This window comes from Zonotrichia leucophrys, unplaced genomic scaffold (assembly GCF_028769735.1).
Source record: "Zonotrichia leucophrys gambelii isolate GWCS_2022_RI unplaced genomic scaffold, RI_Zleu_2.0 Scaffold_46_404639, whole genome shotgun sequence".
Lineage (NCBI taxonomy): Eukaryota > Metazoa > Chordata > Aves > Passeriformes > Passerellidae > Zonotrichia > Zonotrichia leucophrys.
This window is the reverse complement of record NW_026992251.1, coordinates 117,405-138,602: the sequence shown is the minus strand read 5'-3', so window position 1 is coordinate 138,602 and position 21,198 is coordinate 117,405. Positions and strand designations below refer to the sequence as shown.

At 46.7% G+C, this 21,198-nt stretch overlaps 1 protein-coding gene across 1 annotated transcript; it reads left to right on the top strand.

The window, feature by feature from the left end:
* The first annotated feature begins 3,369 nt into the window (after positions 1–3,369).
* Positions 3,370–18,238, top strand: LOC135460431 (serine/threonine-protein kinase PAK 3-like). Its single transcript, XM_064737246.1, has 4 exons — positions 3,370–3,481; positions 4,332–4,431; positions 4,878–5,074; positions 17,839–18,238. Exons 1-4 carry the CDS (start codon positions 3,395–3,397, stop codon positions 17,854–17,856), a joined length of 402 nt encoding a protein of 133 aa, XP_064593316.1. The 5' UTR covers positions 3,370–3,394; the 3' UTR covers positions 17,857–18,238.
* Positions 18,239–21,198: the final 2,960 nt, after the last annotated feature.

Sequence of the window (21,198 nt, the reverse complement as noted above, 5' to 3'; positions counted from 1 at the left end):
GCTGGCTCCTTTCCTGTCCCGGGCTGCTGTCCCTCTCGTCCTCTGCTCCTCTCCCATCTCTCTTATCCTCTATCTGAATTACTATATCCAGTTTCTGTGAGTTGTTCTCTGCCTCCCTTTCACATGTCTCATCATTCTTCTCACTATATCTCAATTCAGAGACGTCGCCCCTCAATTTAGAGACGTCGCTTCCCAGTGAGTTACTTTTGTCCCCAGTCCTTGGTGTGCTGGTTTCCATTCTACAGACGCCTCCACTTCTGGATGTGTTGTTATCCCCATATGGACTGAGTTCGGGCAGGCTACGTGTCTCCCTTCGGCTCTCTGCTCCTGACGGACTGCCTTCCTCCCCTTCGACTTCTAGTCTGGGTGGGCTGTCAGCATCCATGTAGCTCCCCGACCCCTGTGGACTATCTAGTCCCCGAGGGCTGCTTTTCCTCTCATCGATCCCCGATTTTAATGGGGTAACCTCCTCCACACTGTTGTCCAGTCTCTGGGGGCTGTGCCCAAACCTAGATTTCCACCATCGATCCAGTTTCTTTAACGGGCTAGGATCCCCTTGTTCCTTCTTTTGGCCTGGGAAGAGGCCCTTTCCGCCCTGGAGCGAAGGGATGGTACTACCACAGGCTTATTTCGCTCTCCTTTCCACTGTCCCTTCTTGTTAACTTAAGACATTGTTGCCCAATGCTACATGCATCACAGAAACGTTCTTTGGGCTTTAAACCTTTCTTATCTTTTTCCAAGTCCAACACTAGAGGGTCATGAGGTGCTACGTTTACCCCGCACTCTTTTTGCCACTCCGGTTTATTTCTTAGGGTAAAGAACATGTGAGCATACATCACCTCGTCCCATTTATTAAGCTAGCGGAGGAAAAGCATTAGTTGTTCCCTCCGGTGGCCATTTCTCATTGTCATTTAACTTGTACAATGGCCACCACGGTGTACAATATTTAAGGAGTGTCTTTTTACTTATGTTTCCCCCGGAATTCCTCCCAAGTCCTTCCAGTGCTTTAGGATACATCCTAAGGGGGTTTTCATATTTACGTCCTTACTCTGTTGACCTGCCATGGCTATTCCCTGCGTCTGTGTTTTCAGTTTAGTCTCTTTCTCGCAAGCACTGTACGTCAATTTATTTTAACACTTCATACACACAATTTCCAATCACTTTGCCTGTTTCCGACCTGGCTTCTCGTGAAGAACAGGAAATGCGGAGCAGGACTCCCTCTCGCTTCGCAGCGATGCTGCGTCTCATTCACTTTCACCCATACCCACACTCTTTTATTCAAACTGTCCTACCTTTCCGGTCTATCAGAGTACACCGCTTTACCACAAGATGTCGCTGGCAAACCGTATAGTACCAATACTGGTTAGCTTCGGGCTGTCACACACCCGTAAAAACAGCTGTAAACCAAGGTTCGGTTTGCAGATGATATGACAATAAATTCTTACACGCAAAAAAAATTACAGTTAACACAAAATACCGAGTCCTTGTCCGGCAATTCGAACTCGCATCTTACCAAATTACGAAATACTTGCAGACAACAAAACAATGTTAGACAAAATATACCACACATGTACCTTCTCAAAACCTTATAAGGGAAAGGGGAAAAATTGGACAGGGTCCCGGGCCTGGCTGGATACGTTCCCAGGCGTAGTTTAAAGATTCGAACAAAGCAACAACATTCGAACAAAGCAACAACATTTAGAGATTCGAACAAAGCAACAACATTAAGATGAAAGAAAAACATACACTCTTTTAACAAATACCCCGATTCCAAATGGGGACTCTAACCCCGATTCCAAATGGGATTTTGCCAGGGCGTCCCCGGGCTTTCCCATCGGGTGACCACGTCTGGTCCCCGTTTCCCAATTAAAGCGCTTTATCCCAAAATCAATAAACAATTAACAATTAAAATACCTCCTAATTGGAGCAGGAGATACAGGAAACCCTCCGTCCACCAAAGAGCACTGGTCTGGGGGGGGGAGTCTCTTCTGACAAAAATCTGTCAGGGGCGCCTGGACGGTCCCGGCCCCGGACCCGGCTCCGGAGGACCCCTTAAGGCCCCGATCTCCTGTCTGGTGGTCCCATCTGGGTCGCCAGGAATGATGCCAAATTTTGCCCCAAAAGGCAAGAATAACTGTCTAAGAGACTCAACTTAAGTCAGCATAGACAGGAGGTATTTTATTACGACGCGTCGGAGAAATCACAAAAGGGATTTCTGAGTACCCCGTAACAAAGCAGGCCTTTTATACAGTTTTGGATGCAGGGTTTCATCATATCACATACGTAATCATGTCTTTGCAAGCATATTCATAAGGGGCGTGGTGTAGGCGGAGCGTGGGCGGGGACATCTCTTCTGAGGATCATCTTGGTGGTCGTTCCGGTTGCCTTCATCGTGGGCAGGGGTCTCCTGATGAGTCTTCCTCCTTAAACTTAGAACTCCTATCCTAATATGGCCAATTCCTGGTGTACTTGGCTTGGTCCCCATGGCTTGGCAAGGCTCTTAGGGTCAGTTTGACATTGTTGGCTCTGAACATGCTTAGCTCATCAATTCCCCTATCCCTATCTCTCTTTCCTGTTTGCCCTGAGGGCAAAGAGCCACGGGAGCTTACCAAACTTCAAACAGACGAATCCACCAGGATTGCTTTCGGATTAATGAGTAACCTGGTGCACAGCATCATCAGCAATTCCTGAATGTGGATGGGGCGAACCCTCCTGAGACCACCCGCCGGTGATATGGGATATGGCTCCAGCGTTAGGGGTCGTGTGAGTAGCTAACCGTGGAATGGGATAGGACTGTTTAGGATTGATTTTCAGTTTGTGGCGCTGCCTAAGCATTTTGATCAATAATGCCCTATAGGTACCACTGAAAACAAGATTACGTTTTTGTGCATTATCAAAATGCTGATTGGAAAGGCAGTTTGGGGCTTCATTACAAAATCAATGATCTTTATATTCACAGCCACCACTTTGTTTTGGAGCTTGATTTTTTTCAAGTGTCTTCCTACATCCAGGTAAACTAACAAGGATTTCCCTTGGATTGTTGCCACTGTTTTCCATTGCTATGCATGCCAGGAAGACTAGGTGCTTTTTTCCTGAAACACTATGCGTGACAGGTTTTATATCTGGGCTATTACTAAACTGCACATTTTGCTTGCTGCCCATCTAAGACATCTCCTTTTTTGCAGCTGTGCCTTTCTCCTTGAGACTGCACAGATGGCAAACAATGCACAGCCAAGAGGGAATGTCTATTCCTTTATTTTGTCTTTGTCTCAAAGGGACCTGTAAAGAAGAATCAACCCATCTTTTCCAAACAGCAACCTAGCCATGTACATTTATCTCCACGCCCTTGTTTCCTCCTTTCAGCTACCTTGTGGGTGAGGAATTGTCCCTGGTTATGGAGTACATGGATGGAGGCACTCTGAGCAATGTCATCAGCAAGACCTACTTGTCAGAAGATGAGATGGCAGCCATCAGTCGGGAGGTCAGCAATCCCATCTGTGTTTCCAAGGGCTTGGGCAGCATTGTCTGGGAAACAGGGGCTCAGAGCTGGAGTGATTTCCTGTGCCAAGCTTTGTTTCTGTGTTGCTGGTATGCTATGGGCAAGTAAAAGCATCTCAAGTGAAAGGCCTGCCAGTGCCCCTGCACTCCCTGTACTCAGTGCCAGTACTCTTATCTCCTGCTGTCGTATTCTCGCTCTGTCTCTTGTATTTGTATTTGTATTTGCTGTTCTCCACCTTGCCTCTCTAAATGTTTGCCTGGAGTCTGTCTTCACTGCATTCCTTGCCTGTAAAAGCAAAGGTGCTGGTGGCAGGATTTGAAATGATCAGCAAAGAAAAAAGACTCATTTCTCACAGTCCTCAGCTGAAAAGGATAGAAGTGCAGCCAAAATGCTCTTTGCTTATGGAAAGTGACTGGTGTGATACTTCCAAGCCTGTGCTGAGGCCAGCAAGAAAACCTTTGTCATGCAGCCTCCCACCCAAAAGTGATCCACTTCACAATAAAGGGAGGGATTTCTCCTTTCAGAACCCCTCCTTTGTCCTCTGCATGGCAAAAGCACGTCCACTGCAGCAGGAGTCATCCTGGCTGGTTGGCAGGGGACAGCCTACAACAGCAGGTGCTGTTGCTCTTTCAAAAGCTGACGTGCCTTTCCCCAGAAAGGTCCTGCTCTGCAAGTGTTGGAGCAGCAAGCTCTTCCTCTCAGTGGCCATTACTGTTCTGCCATTACTCCCCATTCCCCCAGAGAGGGAATCTTTTCAATTCTTTGCTTCCTTTCTTGTGTGATGAAATCACATCACTCATTTTTGACCTCCTGTTTCTGTTTTCTCTCTCAGTGCCTGCAAGGACTGGATTTTCTTCATTCAAACCATGTTATCCACCAAGATGTGAAGAGCAGAAACATCCTTCTCAGAACCGACGGCTCTGTCAAGCTGGGTCAGTATATTCTTGGTCAGGTGCAGCATTCCAGGGATGTGGGTGTGGGGCTGCTTGGAGTGACAGCCAGCTCCCCAAAAATGGTGCTGGTGGCAGTGCAGGGACACCCGCTGTGAGCTGAGGGCACAGTTGCAACGTGCACAGAGGTATAAGGAACCACAAGCAGTCAAGAGTGGCCTTGCTCTGTGTGTGTCCCTTCCAGACAGAGGGATCTACAATCTAAAGCTTCAGGGGAATGAACTCCACTGCTCATGAGCAGCGTTAAGAAACCTGGGGTTTTTTGGAAGTGGCCAATTCCATACTCCCTTGGCTAAAGCCCCAAGGAAATCGAGCGTGGACAGTTCTCCAGGAGATCCAACAGCACATTCTTAGCCTGAGAGTGGGGAATTCTTTTGCTTGGTTTCCTGCTTGGAACTGGCTTTCATGGTTTGTTGCTTTCTCCACAGCTGACTTTGGCCTCTTTGCTCAGCTCAGCCCTGAGCAGGGCAGACGGAGCTCCGTGGATGGCGCTGCTGGGTGGCTGGCGCCTGAAGTGGTGACAGGTCAACCATGTGGCCCCAAAGTGGACATATGGTCTTTGGGAATCGTGGGCATTGAAATGGTGGAACGAGAAGTTCCTTCCTGGAATGCAACTCCTGTCTTGGTAAGGTGCGAATACTCACTGATCCCACTGTCTTTCTCACCTGTCCCATGTTCTGCGTGCTATTGGACAAAATCCCATTGCCATCTGCTGGCACCACTTCCACCAAGGTCCCCTTCTAAAAATGCCCCTGCAACACATCAGCATCTGCTGTAGCTTTGGTTGTATCAAAAAGGAAAGTGGCAGTTCAGAAACCTAACCAGTTCAGAAACCTGCCATTTTGGCCTCCAGCCATGCCTGACATTTCTCACTTGTTTTTTGAACAATGTTGGAACTCTGTTTCTGAAGGACAATAATTTTTCAGTGGAGAGGGTAGATATGTGATAAATATCCTGAGAAATGGAGGTTAGACCTTCCCAGTTTCAATTTTATAGAAAACATAAGAAAAAAAGGAAAAAGAAAAGTAAACAAAAAAGAAAAAGAGAAAAAACCCTACTATCAAAGCAATGCCCAAGAAGTTCTGCTTGCTTTTTCATTTTTTAAACACAGCTCTTCTCTTCCATTCTGTAGCATCTTTTCCAAATCCTGTGGGTCTTCAAGACATTCAGGCTTTCAAGTCATCTATCCATTTTTCAGTCACCTGGGTGGGTGGCCTGGATAAGTTGAGGATGTGTTTGTCTCCGACTGCAGTTAGAATTGTTTGCCAAACCCTTGGCTGTTTCTGGTACTTTTACAAGTTGATGAGCTTGCAGGCAGGTGCCTGGGCTGGGATGCAGCATGGGCAGTTGACACCGGTGCTGTGTTTCTTTACCACAGGAGCAGGGCCATCCCTGGCCTGCAAAGTTCTAATGACAGAGAGGGCTCCAGCTCCCCACCAGGGCCAGTGGCTGAGCTCAGCTGAGAGTCAGGATAAAACCCTCTTTGTCACCTCTGGTGATGTGGGAAAAGGACAGAAAGCCACATAAATTATTTGTACACAAGGGGAGTGCATTGCCATTTCCGGCTTTGAAATTCTCCTTTGGGTTAAAGAGGATAATAGCAAAGTCTCTTTGGTCACCATCTATTTCAATGCCATGAGTACAGAGTTATCATGACAGTGGTGGGCATTTTTATGAAGACTCCAAGGCCTCTTGCCATTGTTCTTTTTGTCTATTTGAGATGGATTCTGCAAGTTGAGGTTTGAATAGTTCCAAGTCAGTGTCTTATGTTTCTAAATACCATCTTGCAAAAGCAGAATGAGCTCTCTCCCTCTGGCTTGTCAGCATGTTAGGGCTTGGTTCCACATGAACCACACTGGAAAATGGTCAGCCGATGTCTTGCCAATCCACACTGCAATTCCCTGGCCTGAGCAGTATCAGACAGACCTGCTGAGCTCCATGGACACTGTCAGTTGCATGGAAGTGAGCATCCTTGGCCTTGCAGAAGAAACTGGAGCTCAGCTTAGGTTAGATGCTCTTGAGCAGGAGAAAGGCTGGAATCATCAGGGGTTTCCAGAGCCCTGTGTGCCCAGAGGGACTGAGTTCTGGGGAGCAGCTGGATGTTTCTGCACATCATGGAAAGGGATTGCCAGACAGCTCAAGCCTCACCACAGGGAAACACTCCCCAGCTCTTCTCAGGCAACATTTGCTTTGGGTTTCAAGTTATTCCCACTTGTCTGTCTGTGAAGATGACCCTAAAATCACAAAGCAAGCCTCTCAGAACTGGTGTTACATTTGCAGAAATGAAGAAAAGAATCACAAACACAAGAAAGTTGCTAAGTCACTAGTTTTTAGAGAGGAACTTAACCCCCTGTGCAGTTTCTTCTCACTGGGAAACATGCCTGAAACCTGGGCATGAGGGTGTAAAGGCCACAAAGTCTCTTCTGCTTCTTGTGCAGTGCTGCTGAAACACTCAGTGACCGTGTTTCTCTCGTAGCCAAGCCACATTCTGCCCATCACCAAGCCAGAGCCTGGTGATGTGGAGAGCCTGCCAAAACCTCCCATTTGTTTCCTGGCACTTTCTGGGATGGGCTTACTATTCATGCATTGACTCGAGTAGCCAAATGAGTAGAGGGTGACCATAGGGATGGAACCTCTCCTTCTGATTTGACCATGAAAAGTTTTTCTTTTCCATGTAAGGAAAGCAGAAATTTTCAGGCTGCTGAGAGACAGAGCTGCATGTGGCTCCTGTGTGTCCAAGCAGGTGTTTTCATCCCAGTACATTTGTGCATGCATCTTAATGTGTCTGTGTTGAAGATGAGATTCCAAATGTTTGTTTCCTTACCTGAAAAATACCTGGTGGATTTCCTTTCCTTCCAATTTCCATTTTTTTCAAGAACAAAGCTAAAAGCTTGATTAGTTTTGTTTTGTGGCAGCTGTGCTTAAGGGACCAAGAAGCACTGCAGAAATACTTTCCATGTACTAATGCTTGGATACAGTAGAGTTAGTATAGCAAAGTCCTTCTTCCAAAAAGCCTCTCAAGCTGATATGAATCCTCAGGGAAGGAAATGTGCTTGTGCTGATGTAGTTCCCACTAACTAGGTCAGTCAGTGAAATCAGCTGCCAAGGCAAGATCTGTGGGATGGTGGGAAAGCTGTGGCTGCATCGGGGTTTGGGTGTTTGGTTGGTAAAGGAAAGTCATCTCTGGGTCTCTGCCAGGGCAGAAAGTGCCACTGCAGAGTGGAGCTTAATCAATGGGATCTGTGAGAGCAGTGACAGATGGAAAGAAGCAGGTGGAGCCTAGTGTCTCCTTTTTCCCCAGCCCCAACTCCTGATAGCCACAGGAGGAAGACAAAAGCTGCAGCAGCCCAACCTATTTTCATCTTGCCTGCGTGACTTCCTGAGCTGCTGCCTGCAGAGAGACGAGGCACGGCACTGGTCTGCCAAGGAGCTGCTGCAGGTAAAATGTGAAGGGGCTGCAGGTGAAACAGGGTCTGAGGGATGGGCTCCTCCTCCACTCAAGTCCAAAGCAGCAGATGAGCTCCCTTCCTCCTCACCTCCACTCTTGGTGCTCTTCAAATGAAAATGGTGAGGAATCCTAGACTGGGCTGGGCTGGCAGGGCCCTGTAAAGGTCCTCTGATGCAAGTGTCCTGCAATGAGCAGGGACATCTTTAAAGAGATCAGGTTGCTCAGAGCCCTTTCCCACTGGAGCCGGAATGGTTGTAGGGATGGGGCACCTACAAGCTCTCGGGGCAAGCTGTGACAGGATTGCACCATGCTCTGAGTAAACAAGTTCTTCCTTAGACCTACTCTGATTAGATACCTTTTATGGTTTAAAAATATTTGTCTGTATCCCATTGTAACTGGCCCTGTTAAAAAAGATGTCCCCCACTTTCTTCAAAGCCACTCTGAAGTCTTGGAAAGTGGCACTAAAGTCTCCCTGGGGCCTGTTCACAAAACTGAATAACTCCAGCTCCCTCTGCATTTCCTGAGAGGAGAGGTGCTCTGTCCTCTGACTGTTTCTGTTGCCCTCTTTTGTGATTTGGTGGAGTGTTCAGTTTTATCTAATGGCAAAAGAATTGAAGTAGAGCAATGCGGGGTACAGAGACATGAAATGGTGGTGGAGGAGTCCAAGGAAGCCAGTCCCAGCCTAGGAGTCAGAGATTTGGCTGTGGGCAGGAGGGGCTGTGGGGGGCTCACTGTGAGCCTCTGAGGGGCCCTTGTTTGTGCCCCCCAGTCCACCCTTAGAGGTTTCTGCCATGAACAGGGACAAAACAGGGACAGCTGGGAGGGACTTGTCCCAGCCCCATCTGCTGCCTGGCACGCTCAAGCAGACGGGAACTGTGTCAAGGTTACTGCCAGGTTGTGTGGCAGAGAGGGAACTGCAGGGCCCAGTGCCACTGGGCTGGCCCTGCTGGGAAGGAAGGTGCCATCCAGCACAGGAGGGGCAGGGCATAGAAAAGGTAGACCCTGCTTTCTGTGTCTGTGGGAATTAGCACAGTGCTGAAATAAACAGGGCCAGGAGACTTCTTCTCCTTTTTAATGCCTGTATTAAAAGAGATCAGCTCAGGATTGGGCGTCCCGGCAGGGCTGCAGTCCCCGTCGTGCCTCCCAGGGCAACTCAGAGGAGGAGGATATGGGCAGCTCTGTCCGCTAGGGGCAGAGCTGGGGGATCCAGTCCTCATGGGAGCCTCTAGGGCATGATGTCCCCGTCAGGTGTTGATCCTTTGAGCTTCCCAGATGGCTAGTCCCGGCGTTGGGACGACTCTCTGCTCAGGGCGAGAGGGGCTCCGAAGGTGTTCAGCATCTCTGCAGGCTCAGCACTCGGCTCCTCACGTCCAGACATCACTTTAGTCTCTCAACTCTTATTTGGCTCGTTGTTTTTGGGGTTTTCTCTGTGCCTCTGGAGTTGGGGTCCCACAAAGCATTCTGGACTTCGGAGTCACTTTGCATAACTCCCCCCCACCCTCTCAGGTGTCTTCCCTATGCTGGAAGAGAGCACTGCCTCGGGGAAGGGCCATCTACCCCACCCAGCCAGGCTTTTTTACTAATACAATAGAAGAGATAAGCCTCAACGACCCAATATTACAATAACAAAGCACTAAGAATCCTGGCAGAGACAGATCTGGCTGCGTCCCTGTAACTCTTTCTCCCAAAAAAAATATTAACCGAATTTTTGTTCATAACAGTCCCCCCTCTTTTTCTTTGATCGAGCTCAAATTCTTAAGCTCGCATCAATTCACAATTTTTTTGTTTTGAATCTACTATAAATCTCTTGCGCACTTTGGTAATCATGGTTACTTAACCTTGTTACTTTTCTTGGTTTTTTCAGGTTGGTTTGTACAGCCAATACTGTTTTACTAAAACAGATAAATAAGCATAGTAAAAAGAGCAACCCTCCAAGTCTACACCTAGTGAGAAAAACCACCTTTTCCCATACATATTTTCTGAAAATCTCTAAGTTCTCCCACCCGCTGGGATCAAGTGTAGGAGTTTGATCTTGATTATTTACACATGCCAATCTTTTTATTTCGTTTGAAATGTCCCTAATAATTGAATTCTTTATTTTTAATACTGCCTGGAGCCGGATGACTTTGTTCAGCACAGATTTTGGGATCCGAACTTGGCTTTTACAATTTTGGATTTTCCCAATTTCTATTTCACTTTCCCGGTTTTGTTTAATTTCTCCCAAATCGTTATATATAGGAACTCCCAAACTTGATCCAGTTTCTTTGGGTAATAAGAAAATTGGTTTTATCACCCTAGCAATGCAGTTGCCAGATGAAATCAAACTTAGGGGTTTAGAGCTCCCCTGAAATGTGTTCCAAAAGGGGTTTATCTCTTTTCCAGTACACTCACATAAATACTTGTAACAAACAATTTTTCTTACCATTTTCACCATTTCTTTGCTTTTTACTGGATCTGCTGAGCTTGTTTCAGCAGCATCACATTCAAAGCACAACCAGGCTACCTCTATAGGGCACTCTCCCAGGAGTGGCTGCCTAAAAGTGGCAGTATTCTGGGCTATCCAATACACTCTCTTATTTTTCTGATAAAGGACAAATTGGGAGAGGTTAACACAATCAGGGTTAGAACTGGTGTGGACTCTCGACAAGGAGCTCACTTCCTCCTCATAGAGGGGTTGGTAGCACTCTCTGCATGGCTCAGCTGGGCTCCCCTGAGCACCACCAGCAATCAGAGCCATCAGTACTACCCTTCCCAAGAGTCCAGTATGGGTCATCTTGCACAGCCTGCCCACCTGGCCTTGCCTCTTGGGGAATTTTTTCTGAGGAGAAGCTTCCAAGCTCTTTAGAGTCCCTTCTACCTGCTTCTCTGGTTAAGCCTCTCTTGGTCTGTTCCCTACAAATTTTAGTTTCCCCCCCAGGGGAGTGTTCTGTAGAGGGTTAACCTGGAGTCTTTAGAAATATATTGGGGAACTTAAACTAGAATTACTTATTTACAGCCTTAAACTTTTTACCAACATAATTTACACAAAACAGTTTTGAAACATTTTAAGCAATATTAGAACTCTGATACCAATTTTTCCTATACAGCTCAGTCTTTTTAACTCTTCCTCCTGAGAGTAAACTTTAAATCTCAGTATACTCAGGTGAATTAACTTGTGATGTGGATGAATCCTTATCCAGTGCCCAGAGGTGAGTGGTGTGGACTCTGGCCCAATGCCAGAAGGAGAAACTGGGAGTCTGGCCCAATGCCAGAAGGAGACAGGGGTGTAGTCCGGTCCAATACCAGAATGCCAAAGGGAAAAACTTGGTGTTGAATCCAGGTCCAATGTTAGGGGGTGAGAGTGATGTCAGTCCAACCGTCTTAGTAATGAAGAATACCTGAAACGGGCTTTCAAACACAGGCATTAATGGTCTGCTGTTAATGATTTTATCAAAACTCAGCTTCTCTGTTTAATGTTATCAGTAATTTCTCTTTTTCCATAGCTTGTATGTTTCTCTTATCAACTTCTACATACTCTGTATTTTGCAAGGAGTTGTATTTCTCAGCTAACTTAACTCTCAGAGTACTTTTATTCTCCTATTTTTCTGTGTATTTAATTCACTAGTTTTCTGTTCTATTTTTCAAGATCTTGTTTATTTATCTCTTGCTTCTGTTTCTTACTTTTACTTACAGCTTAAATACTTCTATCAACCCCTTACACTTTATCTCTTTTTTTCTTTTTTTTTTTTCTTACACCGTTCTTTTACACAATACACTTCCCTCTAAGGAGATGTGGTAGAACTTGTAATGCACAACCTACATTACCTCTATTCTAACTCATCTATATTCACTCTCTCATTTCTCATTCACTTTCACACATTCCTCCACACCTTTAAGACACAAACTTATTGCTAGAAAATCACGGGTCTCTATAGCCCCCCCCTCACCTTGGGGTTGGCCCACAGGTCTCAGTATCTCTGGGCCTCTTGGAAGGGCCCTGACTCTGGTTGCCTCTGGTGCACATTCACTTGTGAGGCTGCCTGCGTGTCACTCACACTCTTACAGCTATGGCTCCCTCACACATCTGGAGAGCACTAGTCTGGTTTGCAGGTCACACTCACACACACTTTGGTCACAGCCCCCACCCGCCCAGGGGACACAAGCCTGGTTTGAAGGTCACACACACACTTCCACAGCCCCCTTCCCACCTGCCCAGGAAGTTGAGGCTGACTTTGCTTGTGGCTCACTCTCACACACACAACAAGACAAAAATAAGGTACCTTTTACTTTCACACCACTTATTACAAGTTAAGTATTACTGGCCAGTTTTGGTGGTATTGGATATCCTTTCTACCTAGCTGGATTTTTGTCTAACTTCAGATGTTACTTTGTTGAGACAGGACTTATCTGCTCCTGTATCAACCAAAAATTCAAATTCCTCATTTAGGGGTCCCACTTCAAAGTTTACCAAGGGCTCTTCTAGATGTTGCATCGGGTCCCCTATATTAAAAAGCCCCTAACCCTCTAATTGTCACCTTTAAGGGTCTTCTCTAAATTATCTTGTTCCCTGGCTATTGCTGCATCGAGACTGAGGTTTCTACAAAGCCTCCTGGCTCTCCGCAGTAATAGCAATGTTGTTCTCTCAAAGGGACTTGAGGTGTCTCTCCCTTTTGCACCTGACAGTACAAGAGGCCTATCATTGCCTCCTCCTGGTGGTGGACCCGCCCACCCTGCACTTTCTCTAGCTACAGCAATCATGATCTTAGCCTTGGCCTTTGCTTTTTCTTCTTCCCTCCTTAAATACACCTTCAATGCCTCTCTTAATAACTCATTAATGTCTCTCTCTTGCCAATCTTCCATCTTTTCCAGTTTTCTCCTTATATCAGGCCAAGATTTGGTAACAAATTGGACTTTTAGTAGCATTTGACCTTCTGGGGTGTCTGGGTCAATTCTAGAGTACAGCTGGAAGTTCCGCCTTAGGCAATTAAGCCAGACAGCAGGAGCTTCATCTTTCTCCTGTGTACCCTCAAATGCCAATTGAGTATTAGTTCCTTTGGGAACTGACTCTTTGATGCCCCGTATTATCAAATACCTATATTCCATCATGGCCTTCCTCCCCTCCTCCTGGTTAGGGTTCCAGCTGGGATCCGTTAGTGGCAATTTCTGTTCGCCTGATGGCACCTGGGGTCCTGGACGGTCATCTTTCTCCCAAATTCTTATGCTAGCCACTCTAATCATCTGGACCTCTTCTGGGGAAAACAATATGCTCAGGATGGAATTCATCTCCCCCCAAGTGTAGATATTTGGACCTAGAAATTGATCTACTTGGTTAGCTATGCCCACTGGGTCCTCAACTAAATGCCCCAACTCTTTCTTGAATCTTCTCACCTCAGAAGCAGTTAGGGGAGCATTCACAAAGCCAACACCTCCCACTACTCCTCCCATAGGAACCTCTCTGAGGGGAAAGAGTCTCTCTGCCTTGGAGGTCTTGGATCTGGTGCTACAGTACGGCCCATCTTCAGATGCCAAACTACTTTGAGGGATATCTGGGTTACCCTGAACTTTCTGCCCATCAGCAGGTATTTTTGCTGATAGCTGTTTATCGGGCGAGGAGGCATTTGTGTCCCAACTAGGAGGAGATAAAGGGACAGCAATAGGAGGGGGAGAAGAGCCTGAGTGAATATTAAGTGGAGCTGGAGAAGGGGTGGAGAATGCAGCAGGTGGAGTAGGCACTTGTGGTGGTGCAGAAGGAGCTGGAGGGGATACTGGGTTTATCATAGCGGAAGCTGAAGAGGTAGAAGGAGGAGTTTGAACAGGTGGTAGTGAGATGGCAGCCGGGGGAAGAACCGGACCTGCCATTTGAGGTGCTTGAAGAAGAGGATTATAAGGTGGAGGGGCAGAAGGAGGCAGATAATCCAGGGGATCCCATCTTTTACTAGTCCTATCATCCCCTCCTTCATTCCCCTCTTTCTTCCTCTGTACCTTACAAATTTGCACCCCTTCATCCCCAACAGTGCTCTTTAACCAGCAGGCTACATACAATAATTGCTCAGGATCAGTATCTCCTCGAGCTGTCAGATAATTATTTAATTGTTGGCACATCCACTTATCCTTTGTCCCACACCAAGGCCATCCTCCTTGTAACTCTAATTCTGGCCACACTTCCATACAATAATGGATCATTTTCACTTTATCTAATCCCTCCGTGGCCTCTATAGAATCCCATTTTGCTAACAGTTCTCCTAAGGGACTATTGGGAGGTATGTCTCTCAGCCTCTTGCCGGTCTTTTTACTATTACACCCTCCCATTTTACAGGTCTGAACAGTAAAAAGTCCCAAAGGTGCCTTTACAGACCGGTAATTTCAAAAAGAACCTTCTTTGAGGAGCTTCAGCCTCCTCCACTGAAACTTCAAATTTCTGCCTGATGCTCAGGACTTTATACTGAAACAACTGCCCAATCTCTTGATTGCCTAACTTTCCCCATGTCAGGTCTTACATCTATCGGGACTTGAACACACGAAACCTCGGCCTAAGAATCCGGGTCGTGCCTGACTCCCTCTGTCAGGAAAAACAACTGCCTGATTTTTAGTTTGCCTAACCCGCCAATTTTTAGGCCTCACCGTATCAGGACTTAAAAGCAAACCACAGCCTCCTTTGCTGGGGTTTGTGCCTGGCTCCTGTGCCAGGACTTACTTTTGCCTGCAGGGCTTGTGAGCTACCCGAATCCTTCTCGGGACTGACAAAATCTTACGTGGATCCTTCTTGAGACTTACAAATGCTACCCGAATCCTTCTCGGGACTGGCAAATCGGCCTGACTTCCCTCTGTCAGGACCTATTTTGGGTGCGTGCCACTCATACAAATATTCCCTCCGCACGCCCGGAGAGGGGGGGCCCTTTATTCCCCCTTGGGAGATGACTCACTCACGCTAATTCCAAGCTCCGCCCCCTGTTCCCGGCCGGATCCTTCGCAGGAGTCCAGAAACGCGGTACTGAGAGGTCTGCTCTCACTTCGAAGGTCCAGCTGCCAGCCTTCGTCTCATTCACACACACATGTGCACGTCTCCCGCTCCCGCCACTGGCTTTCTCACCAATCCGGTGCTCCGGTGCTCCTCTGCGTCGCTGCTCCTGAGCCGATCCCTCTGGTCCTGGTAGCCAGCTGTCCTGAAGTGCAAGAAGGCCAGTCTTGAGTCTTCTTGCGGCGTGGCTATTCCGGACGAGCGCCCCCAGCTGAAATGAACAGGGCCAGGAGACTTCTTCTCCTTTTTAATGCCTGTATTAAAAGAGATCAGCTCAGGATTGGGCGTCCCGGCAGGGCTGCAGTCCCCGTCGTGCCTCCCAGGGCAACTCAGAGGAGGAGGATATGCGCAGCTCTGTCCGCTAGGGGCAGAGCTGGGGGATCCAGTCCTCATGGGAGCCTCTAGGGCATGATGTCCCCGTCAGGTGTTGATCCTTTGAGCTTCCCAGATGGCTAGTCCCGGCGTTGGGACGACTCTCTGCTCAGGGCGAGAGGGGCTCCGAAGGTGTTCAGCATCTCTGCAGGCTCAGCACTCGGCTCCTCACGTCCAGACATCACTTTAGTCTCTCAACTCTTATTTGGCTCGTTGTTTTTGGGGTTTTCTCTGTGCCTCTGGAGTTGGGGTCCCACAAAGCATTCTGGACTTTGGAGTCACTTTGCATAACTCCCCCCCACCCTCTCAGGTGTCTTCCCTATGCTGGAAGAGAGCACTGCCTCGGGGAAGGGCCATCTACCCCACCCAGCCAGGCTTTTTTACTAATACAATAGAAGAGATAAGCCTCAACGACCCAATATTACAATAACAAAGCACTAAGAATCCTGGCAGAGACAGATCTGGCTGCGTCCCTGTAACTCTTTCTCACAAAAAAAATATTAACCAAATTTTTGTTCATAACAATGCCTGTCTTTCAAAGGCAGGGACCAATGAGAGGCTTTGGAGTTTCCTGAAAGGAAGAAAACCCAGGGACAGAAAGCACCATTTCCAGAGCACTGGCAGGGCAAAAATCCCAACAAGATAAAGAAACCTGAATAAATGGATGAGTGGGATTCTGGGCCAGGTTTGCCTGTGAGGGCCGGGTCCTGCACATGACTGCTGGGGAGCAGATGGTCCCATTGCCTCTCTTTCTGGGCCTTTTTAGGACCCAGAGCAATCCCAATTGAGCGTGTGAAGCACTGAGTTTCGAAAGTAATGGTTCACTGTTCTTTGTCTTTTTGTTGTTTGGAGCTTTTTTTGTTTATTTGTTTTGTTTGGTTTTGTATTGTTTTTGGGTTTTTTGGGTTTTGTTTGTTTGTTTGTTTTTTGTTTTTGTTTTGTTTTTTGGGGGTTTTTTTTGTGAACAGCATCCATTTGTAACATCAGCCGAGGCTGCATCCACCCTTGCACTGCTCATCATCTCAGTGAAGAGGAGGATGGAGAAGCAAACAGTGCTATAATCATATCAGGACCATTTTCTCCATAACCATCTTAGAGTAGGATTGTAGAGTAGGATTATGTGGAGAAAAGACAAAAGACTCTGCACAATCCCATGTGAATCAAGGAGAAGCCATTTATTGTGCTTCTAAACACAGTTTATAATTACTTCCTATCCTGCAGGTTTCTATAATCATGCATTGTTTGTTTGGTTGCTGCACTTTGTCCACGCATCTCTTGACTGGTAGCTCTATTTTGTCCTGAGGCAAGCACGCATATTTTTCTTAATCTAATTGGTAGATGCTGTAAGGGTCATTTTATTTGGATTGCTACCCCTTTGTCTGTCAGCAACTCTTCTGCTTCTTCTTTCTGCTCGCAACATCACCTTTTTATCCACAAGGTTGAATGCAGCTTTATTAAAAACCTGACCTAGTCCTAGAAGTTTAATTAGTTTAGTTAGCTCCAGAAGGTTAGGCTGGTTGATTTAGTACCTGTCCATTTTTTCTGTAAATACCACCCTAGAGGATTATAGAGTAGGATTGTAAATAAATAAAGTTTCTGAAACTTTAACTCATCTGGAAGAATCCTTTCTTTCTCACCATGTGAACAAGCTGAGCATTTCCTTCTGACTTGTCAGCTGTCTCTTAAAGGTGCAAATGGCTTCTGTGATGTTGTGAAAAGTACATATTACAGGATAGGCACTTCACAGCTATTAAAATGAATATATATATATATATATAAAAATTAATATACTATATGTGTTATGCTGTCTTAGTTAGTAGTACTGTATTTTTTTAAGTAGTGTGGTATGTTGCAGTGTGATGTCATGGTTTGCCTCAGATACCCCAGGTTCCTCCCTGATAATTCCCTGCCAGGTGTGTCAATCATCCCTCCTTTCCACACCCTGACCCCTGCTGAGCGCTGTCTGTCAATCCTGGCATTCCAGAAGGGCGTCGAGTGATTGGCAGAATTCAAAAGATGCCCTCCCCTCCTGGAAGGACATTGGGCCATCCATGTGTCCTCTGTCCCTTGACACTTCCCCGCCCCATACCTGGTTGGTGGTCCCCCGTGTTCCTTCCCTCCCCCTCTGCCCCGGGTAAAAGGGTGAGCAAACCATGTGGTTGGGAGTTCTCCTGGAGTCGTTGCTGGATCCAAAGGCCTGTGGGTCAGGAATAAAGCTCTGGATCGAAACCCTCCATCAGAGCTGACTCCTTTCCTTCACCTCACCTTAAAGCTTCTCCACCAAAGGTAAACCTGAGCACCTGTGTGCCTGGACTTGCCTCCAAGCGCCCAGCTGCAGCATCCAGCTAACCAAAAGTGTCTCTGGGGTAAAATTCCACAGTTGCCGCTATTTGGTCAAGCAGCAAAGGCCAGAGAAGCTCATGTACGTCCCGTCCGGCTACATTGGTAATTATTTCAGTGGTAAATATAGTTTTAGGTTATAACTTTATGTAAAATAGAAACTATGTGATGTAAGATACTTTTTTAACTAGCTCAAGAAAGGGATGGGATAATCAAGAAATTCTTTGCCCAGAGACAACAGGACACCTAAAGCCCCAAGAGAAGAATTCTTCCATCCTTATTGGAAAAGACCAACTTTCTTCCACCTCCTTCCTGACTTTGAGGAGCCAACAAGATTAATGGGGAGAACTTGACAATAACCAGACAACACCCTTTGTTTGAAAAGAATTTATGGATCATGCATGAGATATATGAATATGCAACAGGCTATTGCTTTTAAGGGCTAATCCTTTGTTAGCCTGTGTGTTTTCGGGGCATAATTGCCCAGGAGGCACCAGGACTGTCCGTATGTCTTTGTTTTTATTGTCCTTTATGTTCTAACTGTTCTAACTCTGAATGTCCAAATTCTTATTACTCTTTTATTACTATCTTAATAACCATTTTATTGCTATTAAACTTTAAAAATTTTGAAACAAGTGATTGGTGTTTTTTGCAGTGTGCTTTGAAAGTTGGGAAGACTCTTCATTCATCATCTCCAGAGCAAACTGCCCTTGGCTAGCACACTGGCCCATTTTGGTACATCTATGACACTTGTAGTTGAGGCAGAAAGGGCAATGGCATTTGAAGGCAAAACCAAAAGAAGAATGAGGCAGCCCAAACATCTCGTGCAGATGCAGGCCTTCAGCTGTGACTGGAGAGCATTGGGGTTCCTGCCTCTTGGATTTGTATCCCTAAATACAATAATCTCTTTGGCTGGAGGAGAGCCTTGCTCAAGTGAGAAAGCAGAAAGATCATAGAGGGTGCTCGGGAAGGTCTCCTTTGGTGCAGAGCTGTCAGTGCCTGTGAGGTGAGAACAGGAGCGGCCTTGGCTGGGCTGTAGCCCCAGCAGAGCCCCGGCAGAGGCCGGAGCAGCCTGAGCCCCGGCAGAGGCAGGCTGGAAGGAAGCCCTTGGAGCTGCAAGAGGCAGCAGCCGGGCCCTGGGTGCCTCTTGCTGGGAGCAGGCGAATCCTGTGCTCTCAGAGCCCAGGTGGCAGCTGGCTGCTGCCAAGGGGAAGCGCAGCCGTGCTGGGCACAGCCCAGCCTGGAGGCATTGCCTGTCTGGAGTGTGCCCAGGAGCAGGGAAAGGCCAAGGGCAGCCGCGGGCCGCTGGGCTGGCTGAGGATTCCTCCTCTTCTGCCGGCTGCCCTGCAGCTCCTGGCAAAGGCCAGCAGTGTGTGCAGCACTCCGGGCACCGGGGCAGGGAGCCGGGCTGCTTGGCAGGCTGGAGCACAGGGCAGCCTCCTTCAGGCCTGGCACTTGTGCCAGGGAAGCGAGGCCAGCGCGAGGCAGGGACAGCTTGGCAGGGCCCATCTGCAGGAGCCAGCGCCTCATGCAGCTCTGGGAGGAAGCGCCTGCAACCCTGCAGTTCTGCACTGAGCCAGAGCAAAGGTGTGAGATGCAGAGTGTTTGGCAGAAATATTCAGGCCCACCAGGCCAGCCTGCTTTCTGCTCTCTGGCGCACAGCAAGCGCTGTGCAATGCAGCTCTGAGCTGCTGGGAGAGAGGCAGTCAGGGATGTGCCTGAGGTGAGTCAAGGGGTAACCTGAAAATGTATTTAGGATAATTGAAAAGTGCAGATGAGTCAAGGGGCCCGCTGGGAATGGAATTGGGATAGTAGAAGATTGCATGTTTTAGTTAAGATTTTCAAATGAGGTAAGAAGCTAAGTTAGTAATACAGCTAGCAGAAATCACATCCCTTAGTTAAAGAGTACCAAATATATTAGGAACATAAAGCTAGGAGTGACAGAGATAGAGGAAGCAATTGTGAAGAAGCAGAGACCATAAGAAATACCTTGCCTTAAGAATAATTGAACAGTTAGGAGAGGCTTGGCCCATGAGCAGCAGGTCCAAAGGTCTTGCCAACTGGCCATGGGAGAAGAGTTCACCATGAGAAAGATGGCTTTCTTCCTTCCATGCAACCACTCCCTCATTTCAAAATCCCACCGACCCAGTTAAGGCAGTACAATTGCGCAGCTGTAATAGATATTCAGCTGATAAAAATGCGAAGCAGGCAGGTAATGATTATGTATTATGGATCCTTAGAAACCTAACGTAAAACCTTTTCTCTAGAAATAGAGAGCAGGAGTCTGCAACTCCTTGCATGTGTCTTTGGAAACTAGTTCACATGTGTCCAGCGCTGCAATAAATACTCTTATTTTCTACTATAATTAGTTGAAGAGTCATCTGTCCGTGCTTCAAGGGTTATGCTGGAGTAGTGAACTGATTTGCAAGGGAGCAGAAGAGTTCCAGCAGGCAATTTTTGGAAGAGATGGAAAGCTCTTGTGACTGAAGGGAAAGCTATTTGGAATGGAGTAATGATCCCAAAGTCCATACAATTGTATCTTTGTGTCTGAATTTAAATCAGTGATTATAGATAGCTTAATGCAATTTGTCTACAAATTTATCAAAGTCTTCTTTCTTTCTTTGACAAATCTGTGCAAAAGACATGGTGTGTAACTTATCTGGAAGTGCAAGAATAGTATTATATGCTAGTTGTTGGCTCATCTGTAAGACTTGATCAATGCTCTTAGCCTGGGCAGTGGCAGTAGCCCAGGGCCCTTTGTCAAGTAACTGTTGTGCTGTTGAACCATACAGAGGATCACCATGCACTCTAGGTCTTGCTGCTTCTTGAGCACACTTTTCCTCCCAGCTTTTATAACACATCACCTGCTGATGGGGTGGCATTCTAAGTCTTATTAGGGTATGCATATCAGCTGGAATTAATGTGTTAGATGGAAAAATATACTGGAAATGTGACTGTGCACGTTGGGATTTTCAACCAAATTGTGAAATTGCAGCTCTCAACTTTTCTAAAACCTTCCAATTAAAAGGTTTTCAAACTCTACTTGCAGCATTAGTTACTACAGGAAAAGCTTCTACATCATTGGAGAGAAAAGTCCCTTCTACAATAGCTTCTGGAATTACTTTTTTCTACATTAGTTTCTGAGCTGCTTCAATTTCAGGGTCACATTCCAACTCTAATTCCACATTCTTTACAGTGGGAGAGGGAGGATTTTGTTTAACCGGCTCGAATGCTGGCTCAGAGATAGAATGGAGGAGTTTTTGCAAGACAAGGGCCATATTCAGCCGATGCACAATCCAGCCTGCTTGTAATAATGGACAATGAACACGTTCACAAAGAATGAATTATGGACATATTCAGAAATGGACACAAGAAGAAGAGTCATCAGGACTCAGCAAGTTTGTCAGCAAGCTTGGGAAAGTGAGCCATGGGTAGGCCAGACAACCCCAGCAGGATGCGTGAAAAATTAGATGATCCAATCTGCATTCTATTTTAGAGACATGAACAGCTAGGATTAACCAATCATGTATTAGCTAGATACACGTGGACTTTAGAGATTTATGTTAAATAGAGTCTCTTAAATTTGGCTTCA